General features: G+C 44.1%; 1 protein-coding gene across 1 annotated transcript in view; it reads left to right on the top strand.

Annotated features, from left to right (window-relative positions):
* Nucleotides 1–7031, top strand: part of PDGFRB (platelet derived growth factor receptor beta) — a 234991-nt gene extending 227960 nt beyond the window's left edge. Inside the window, exon 23 of the mRNA XM_069654064.1 lies at nt 1708–7031. Within this exon, the coding sequence (XP_069510165.1) occupies nt 1708–1846 (139 nt within the window). The 3' untranslated portion in view covers nt 1847–7031. The remainder of the gene's footprint in view (nt 1–1707) is intronic.
* The last annotated feature ends 1420 nt before the right edge of the window (nt 7032–8451 follow it).

The following is an 8451-nucleotide window of genomic DNA, read 5'->3' on the forward strand; positions in this document are numbered from 1 at the left end:
TCAGTAACACACTCAACATGGTATATTGTCATTGAAAACAGCATAATAAATAGAAAAGTCTCGCAGTAAGTATGTTTCATCTCTTCTGGCATTAACGCCCTGCCACTAGGCAGCTATTTAAGACTTTTCAGACAGCATTAGGGATATTGGAGAGCAATCAGTCGCTATTGAACTGGGAAAAGACTGCAGAACCCCCTCACGTTTGTGAAATATTTCGACAGTGCATACAACTTGCATCATCCTTGATGTGACAAAGAAAATAGCTATGATATGATATGTCATTTATAACGCTTCTGTGCATAAGTGTTTCTAGGCGCTACAAGACAAGGGATTGAGCAGAGGGAGGACAAGACAAAAGATCTTACTTACTAGGCCTTGTGTCATTCAGAAGACCATCTGCCTATTGCAGTTAAACAGGTTTTAGTTAGGTCAGGACTATGCATTGTGTTTGTCATCGAGTTGGAATCGGTGCTTCCCAAGAAATCTTTTGGGTAATTTCCTTCTTACACAAAACACAAGAGTGCTCCTTAATTATCATTCAGGTTATTTTGTTATAAATCCACACCTTTAAAGTGCCAATGGGATAATGAGCCATTCCCATCTTGTGGAATTGGGGCACAGTCTTATTTGAATTTCCTCTAGATAAAATACAAATAGTCAATTTCATCATTCAGATCACGTGGTTGAAAACTGGATAGTAAATGTATCCAGTAGTTCTCCTTGTGGTTGCTTTCTTTGACGAGTTCCTCCTGGTGCATGCTTAGGGATTTGGTCCAATTTTTGGAATCTAAATTGTGGGAGTTTGTGGCGTGCCAAAGTGAAGGGAAGATCGAATAAAAATGATTGAGGGATAGAGAAAGAGTAAATGAGACAGGGAAATAGGACCTAGTCTATTTTCTCTGTTTAGCAGTAGAATAGTTTTTCGGGAAAATCTTTAGAAAATGGGAGATTGAGGAACTATACCAGATCTAATAGCAACCAAAGGTTACATTTGCAGTCCATTCAGGAGAAGTGTGGGCTAGCATGCTTTTAATTCAAGAGACGATTCAGTGGCCACAAGTCTATTTTCCGATATAGACGCTACAAGTGTATTTACTCTGTTTGGTAAACCAGCCAGGAGGTCCTCTTTTTACCATACATATGAGGTAGCATCATGGTTAATAAACATGAAGAATTGTGTGATGAAGAAGAAGGCGTGTCAATCTCAAGGCCCTTATAGTCTCGGAAGGATAGCTCAGGGGTAATGTGCTCACCTTGGAAGCAAGACGACACGGAGCAAGACAGGTTCGTTCCCCGGGTCTGTGCTTAGAAATCTCTGGGTATTGAATGTGTTATAAATAACCAATCATATCATATCAATAAGACTCCTACCTAGACAGCAGTCTTAGTAGACCAGATAATGTTTGATGTGAATTGTGTCTAGATTTTCATTGTAAATATCATTGCAGTAATGTCCTATTTATGTTGTATTGTTTACAAGCAGCTGATGAAGAGCTCATAGCTCGAACCCTTGTTTTGGGATGTGACCACACTAACTCGCAAATAAAATCTTAATACACAACACTACCAATTCATGGAGCAGTCTGTGTGATAACCTTGGGTTATTGAGGGCATAGCACTATGTGATACATTGCCTATATTGGAACACCCCAAGCTGTCCCCAGGCTTCTCACAATGTTGGCCATTTGCTTCTTTCTGCCTTTCCAGCTCCACCTTGGACGAAGGCCACACGGCATCCACCATCTCCTGCGAGAGCCCTCTGGATCTTCAAGAGGAGGATGTGGCAAAGGAGCTGGGCCAGGATCCAGACTGTGAGCAGCCGGAGGTGGAGGAGAGCTTCCTGTAGCAGGGGTGTTCTGTAGCAGCGGCAATGGGTCGGCGCCCAGACCGAGGACTTGGAACAAATCCCCAAACTATGAAGTTCACATGTTCTCATGTTTTGAAAAGACATTACAGCCTTTTGGGGTTGAGCTGAGAAAAGGGGCACACATTACCATCCCTTCCCCTCCAGACAGCTTTGGTATTTTGTACCTTTTGAATCGCAATTGGAATCGGAATCCAGACAAGGGAACATGTGCCACGGTACAATGATAATGACTGTTCTGCACATGTCTCGTGGGATAATCATCCACCGCGAGAAGAGACTGATCATGTTTGATGATATTGACTGGTTCATTGTAAAACATTACAGGCAACATAGTAAGGATCGGGGGGGAGAAAGAAAGAGAGAAGGAAAGAAAAAAAGAGAAGGAAAGAAAGAAAGAAGGAAAGAAAGAAAGAAAGAAAGAAAGAAAGAAAGAAAGAAAGAAAGAAAGAAAGAAAGAAAGAAAGAAAGAAAGAAAGAAAGAAAGAAAGAAAGAAAGAAAGAAAAAAAAGAAAGAAAGAAAGAAAGAAAGAAGTCTCGAGATGTTCTCTGAGTCACTGTCTGCCAGGGCATGTACTGTACTCTCTATTCAGAGAATATGTGTGTCCACAGCTCTGAGTCAACGTTAGCATCAGAACTTCCTCAGAGCTGCTTCTGCAAAGCCTGTGGGTGCTGTGGAGAAAGATGTAAATATAGTTTGGCTGGAAAGCACCGGCACTTTGTGCAAAGCCCTTCCACTACCCGTTGGGAACATTTTACACCACCTGGGAAGGCACGAGTACTAGACGAGTGTGAGGGGCATGCGTATTATTATGTGTATGAAGGGTGGACATTTTAGGGTCACTCTGATCTCATGTACAATGGGACATTTTTTGAGATGTGGTGGTCTCTGAAGACCACTGATCGGGAGCAGGACTCTCGCTGTTTTGATTTAGGACTCAAGCTGGTCTTGGGGACAGTGGTGCCACTGGTTGGGGAAGGAGGAGGGAAGCCAAAGCTTTAGGGTTTCTTTTTCACTCAATGTCTCAAGGTGCCCTCGGTGCAGGCGGAAGGGTTTCTTGTGAGATTAGAGGGGGAACTTTGCAGTTACCCTAGGGGAGGTCACCTAATCCCAGAGATAGGAGGGTATCAATGGTACTTTTTCTGCTTACTCTCTGTTAGGTCACAGTAATTTGGTTCTGGTAGAGGCGGAGGCTGTTGATTTGCTAGTGCAAGGTCACATGGGTCTGGTACTGCTAGGGAAGACATTAAACGTGTCCTTAAGAAGCTCCCCTCCCCCACACACAAACACACACGTTGGGAGGGATCAGAAGGCAGAGATGCAAATTGGCTACTTTCTATGAGGAAGGTCACGCGTGGGGACCTAATGTTGAGAGTGTAGAGACTAAATTCATAGATGCACCCTGAGTAAAGTCACATGAACCTGCAGATGGGTGACTACATATGGAACCCCTTAGTTTGCCTCAGTGCGGTCATATAGACCTGTACTAAGAGGATCGAGGTGAAACGTTTTAATTTTCCCTAATTGAAGATCCATGGGCCTAGTGATAAGACTGTAGTCTCACTGGTGTCCTCAGCGAGGGGTTCACTAGCCCCTGATGACTGTCCCTCACCATTAAGGCTGCTTGTTAAGACATTTTGTTGAGTCACATCTACCCAATAGATTGACTCCTCTCTTGTTCTGGGACCCGCACTAAACGCACCACGCAACCCGGAGGCTGCCAGTGGCTCTTCTGTGACCTAAACTGGTGTGTAACTCTACACCCTCGCCCTGGATTGCCTTCCGTACCGCTACAGGTTGCGCAGCTTCCTTCCCCCTCCCCTCACATGTTGAAGCAATGCATGGTGTGCAATTGACCCTCAGTGCCCATGTCGAGGCGCGCGGTGCCCTCAGTAATCCTGGTGATTGGAGACATTCCCTTTAGTTAGTAAATTGCTTTCACAAGATTATATCATAAGATATTTTATAACTGTCGATCGAGGAGAGAATCCTCAAGATATGCACACTTTTATACGAGTCACTTTTACACTTTTGTAGTTGTATATAAGCATAGAGGTATATTAGCATTTTCGCTGTATGTGACGTGTATGAGAGGCTATTGTCATGTTTATTTGTTATTCATTTTGTGATGTATTGCAAAGGGTGGCTGAAAAGTCCTAAAAACTGGGAATTTCTCGACAGGTCGGGGTCTCTGAGAGTCTGATGGGGCGCGGGCAGAGTCTGATATGTGACTGGATCTGTTCTAGTCCTACCCACATCTCAAAGGGACCAGCCTGCCAGAAAAGTCCCTAATGTACTGATAGGCCATACCACCTCTGCAAAGGGACCAAGTGTGCAGAGCCTTGTATATCAGTCTAGGATGTATTTTTGTTCTATGTTAACATCTAACTATTACCTGTCGTACAGTTGGGCCAAAAACACGAACACTGCCTCCGATGCTGGCAGCAGGCTTGCCAGGCCTGCCTAAATTGATACTTTTTTTATAGATACAATGAAAAAGTGAAGACACTTTGCCATGTTAAAAAGCCAGAGACACTTAAAAGAGGATACCGAGGCGGACCACCCAAGGGTCTCCCTTTGAAGGAGAGTAATCTGCACTGCACCTCTGCTTTACTTTGTGTAGTTCAGATTTTACTCCTAACATTTTGCAGATATTGTATTATCCCGCCACAGACGGACAGTGTCTGCAGTTTATGCCACTTTGCCAGGCACTAAATGGTATTGAGACAATGATGAGTGTTATTGGGAAACATGTAGGACGTGTAAATTGTGTGTGACTTCAGCACTTTATCGTGGGTTTCAGTGTGTTGTTCATTGCTGGTTCTTTTGTACATGAGAAAGCAAGCAGGGGCACAGTGTAGTATTCATGCATGCTGTCACACAAAGCGAGCCTAAACGCAGCCATCCCACTTCTGCCACCTTTAGCAACATGTCACCCAATGCTTCAGAAACCTATCTGCCTTGATCAACCTTGATATTTGCCCCCTCAGCTACATACAATCCATAATATGTTCTTCCACCGTGTTGAGGCATTTAGGCTAAGCAGCCAACACAGAATCGCTGTGCGAAAGTGGCAACCACAAAAGATATCCCAAGCCACCCGAAATTACAAGGGGTGTCCATGGTCAGCTATCAATTTCTCTAATCATGGCATTTATCAAACACCTGAATAAGACATAGAAATATGGTGATTTTGCAGTGCATTCCACAGAAAATAAATCAAGTTTATACCAAATTTGTGTCACGAGTATTAGACCCAATGCTGGACAGAGCTGGTGCTACAACAATGCAATCCTAGGCAGCTGCCAAGGGCACCATCACAAAAAGGGCAGCAGGAGGCACCATCTTTGCCCTAAAACATCCAACCTGCCTCCAATGTAAAGTAGGAAGGTACCAAAATGGCACTTCATCAGGGGTGGACATGTCTTCTGGGTCAATGCACCGTATCCATGTTTTTCATGTCTCTGCTAATGGGTGTAGATTCATTTAAAATCATGTCACAGCCTGCGGCTATCATTTAGTAGCTGCATTCTGAATGGCAAATGGAAAATTCTCAAAATATTGGCTCAGCACTGTAAACACACCGAACGTGCATTCTTAAGTGCTACTATCATATAAGTACAAAACACTTTACCAACGTATCTAATTCATGGATGCTCATAGGAAGATACGTGGTGCATTCGGAACTCCAACAAAGGCTAAAGAAAAGTAAGAGCACACCATTATATCATAAATAACATTTTTCCCTTTCACACAAAGTGTGCGAATAATGATAGCAATTCAATTATTTGTGTCAGCTAAGTGTCAGCTATTGCACTTATCCAAGTCCTGTGTGAGCCCACGTGCAATCAACCTGCCCTAGCACAAATTCTAGTGTCGCATATTTGCTAAACCGGGTGAGCTGCCTCAGCACACATTGCTTCTCCGTCTAGGCAGGTGGTGTGTGTTATGCTGCACACCCAATCACTCGGTCCTTTAATGCCATTGATATGGTATGATATTTATAACGTGTTTAGTAGCCAGAGGTTTCTAAGTGCATACCCGGGGATCGAGTCTGTGGTGCTCTGTGTCCTCCTATCGTTGCCCCTGAGCTTTCCTTCCGAGACATTGTCCGAGGGATCAGCAAGGTCCACTATCTTTGCAAAAACAAATACAAACGTATAGTCTGTGCAAAACTCCCTGAAATCACCCCTAACATAAATCCCTTAAGGCCCGGAATAAAATAAAATGCTCCCGCTCCCAAACAGCAGCAGAGATGGGTCCTGTTCCAGCTCAGAAAGATTCCAGTGCCTGCTGAAGGTCTCCATATATAGATTGGTAAATCCGTCTTCCCCTAACTGGTTCAGCCGAATCTCTTAAGAGTTCAAAGAGCTTGGCAAATCCTGTATACAGAGGAAATGCGGGGGATTCGGGGTTTGGCCACACTTAGGGCCCGATTCATTGAGTTTTTGCACGCTTCCATGCGACTTTGCACTGCTGAAAAGCGACTTTGCACGACACAAACCCTGATTCATGCAACTCTGCAAAGTGTGCTTTTGGAGTGCAAAGGCAGTGCAAGTGGTCATTTTTGAAGGACAAAATGAGTTTTTACGGACTTTGCACTGCAAAAATACACTTTGCACAGTTCCATGAATCAGGGTTTGTGTCGGCAGTGCAAAGTCACTTTTCAGCAGTGCAAAGTCGCTTTTCAGCAGAGCAAAGTCACTTTTCAGCAGAGCAAAGTCGCTTTCAACCGTGCAAAAAAATCCATGAATCGGGCACTTAATCGCCAAAGTGTAATCACAACCCTTGCTTGCACGATCTCCATGTACAAATGAACTCATCAGAGAGTCTGAGTCCCGCTGCAGTGCTGGAGTCTAGGAATCCCCAACTGTCACACCGTGAAGTAGAACATTGGGGTGAGGGGTTCACCCTTTAAGGAAAATGCGCATTCTTCACACACCTGCTCCTTCAAGGCAGGGTGGGCCTGGGAATGGAAGCAAACCCCAGGATGCTATGGTACCAAAGATGTGTTTTTCTAGATCATGGTTTAGGTTTATGTATACATACGTATTTACAAGATATATTAATTTGCATTTATACGTCGAGATATTTTCATGCTGTAAACATTTTACATGTGTATTTTTGTAAAACGAAGATTTGTAAGTAAACTTGTTACTTTATAAACTGGTGTCTTGGTGCATTGCAGCATTCAAGCGACTGTGAGTTACCGTTCAAGCGTTGTGGGTGCGCTTTGGCAGGATATTGATGTTTTGAGCAGCATGAGGGGAGTGGGGTGTCATACTTAATGTCACTTTGCACAGACATGTTGCTGAAGCAGCTGTGTCAACCAGTGGAAACGCATTGATAGTGTTCAGACAAGGCTCGGTTTTGTTTGTCCTCCATGAGGCCTAGAGCAGGGAAAGGCTTGTTTGTCACAATTCCTTGCTGCTTGACATCACTCCATTGCCTAGCCATTTCTGTGCCTTCCTGAGGACGCACTATTGATCTATGTGTGCATTGCTGAGGGGCCTGAGGAGTTTCTAGAGACGAGGACTCACAATGGGAAGACACATGTTTAATGTGCTTTTACTAGTTCGGGGTGATAGGGGATAAGGAACTTGAGTCTTCCAGTAAGTTATCCAGCACCCATTCCTGCTATGCTTAAGGCCATGTCCTAATAGTATCCGGAGTTTATGCATGAGTGATTATGCCTGCTTTATATGCTATGGTTACCCTGCATAGGCCCCGTGGGGAGGCGACTATTGCCTTTGCACTCTGCCGCTGTTTCTGTTACATTGATTTTTAACTTGTTCGAGGACTTACAATGGATGTCTCTGCTATTAATCTTCAGCCTAGGTCAGTGGTATTCAATTTTTTTTATGCCGAGCCCCCCCTGAGTAAAACTGTTGTTGATGAGCCCTCCCCTCCTTGAGTAAGAATATTGCCGCTGGGCCACCAGATGTCATTTCTGCTTATATTTTCTATTAAAACCAGTCGCCCCTCCTGTTACCCCCCCCCTCCACCCCCGGACACCCTTTGGGTCCCCCCAGGGAGGCCAGCCACACATTAGTGCTTGTGCAACACATTGTAAGTGTTGAAAAGTCATTTTACTGACACATGATTCGTGCTTATGCAATTGCTTTATCAGGGCAATCAGAAGGTTGGCAGAATGTACCCGTGTGATCGCTTAAAAATAAAGAGAGGTGGTAAAGTCAAGATATGGAGAGAGGGAGATATTTTAAGTAATAAATGAAGAATTTGTGTGGCATGTAGGGTACTAGTGTATGTTGCACACATGTGGCAGGGTGTGTCCAACCACTGTGACCGACATTTAAAAGTACAATGTGACTTCTGAGAACTGAAAACAGGTGTATTATGTCCTCATGCGACTTTGTGGTTTTCAACTAAAGCAAGTATCACACTGGTAAGCCATCCTGGGTGGTAGAACGGGTGCTACAAGCCTGACATTTCCAAAAGTGGTAATTTGATGTACCTAATTATTGGTAGTGGGCATGGATGCCTGTAGTAGCACTTGCTCTTTGTTTCATAGGAAGTCAAAGAGGCAAACAGCTGCAACACACCAGGGAGTCTTCCTTCCAGCATG

Source organism: Ambystoma mexicanum, chromosome 3q (assembly GCF_040938575.1).
Source record: "Ambystoma mexicanum isolate Mex_15411 chromosome 3q, UKY_AmexF1_1, whole genome shotgun sequence".
Lineage (NCBI taxonomy): Eukaryota > Metazoa > Chordata > Amphibia > Caudata > Ambystomatidae > Ambystoma > Ambystoma mexicanum.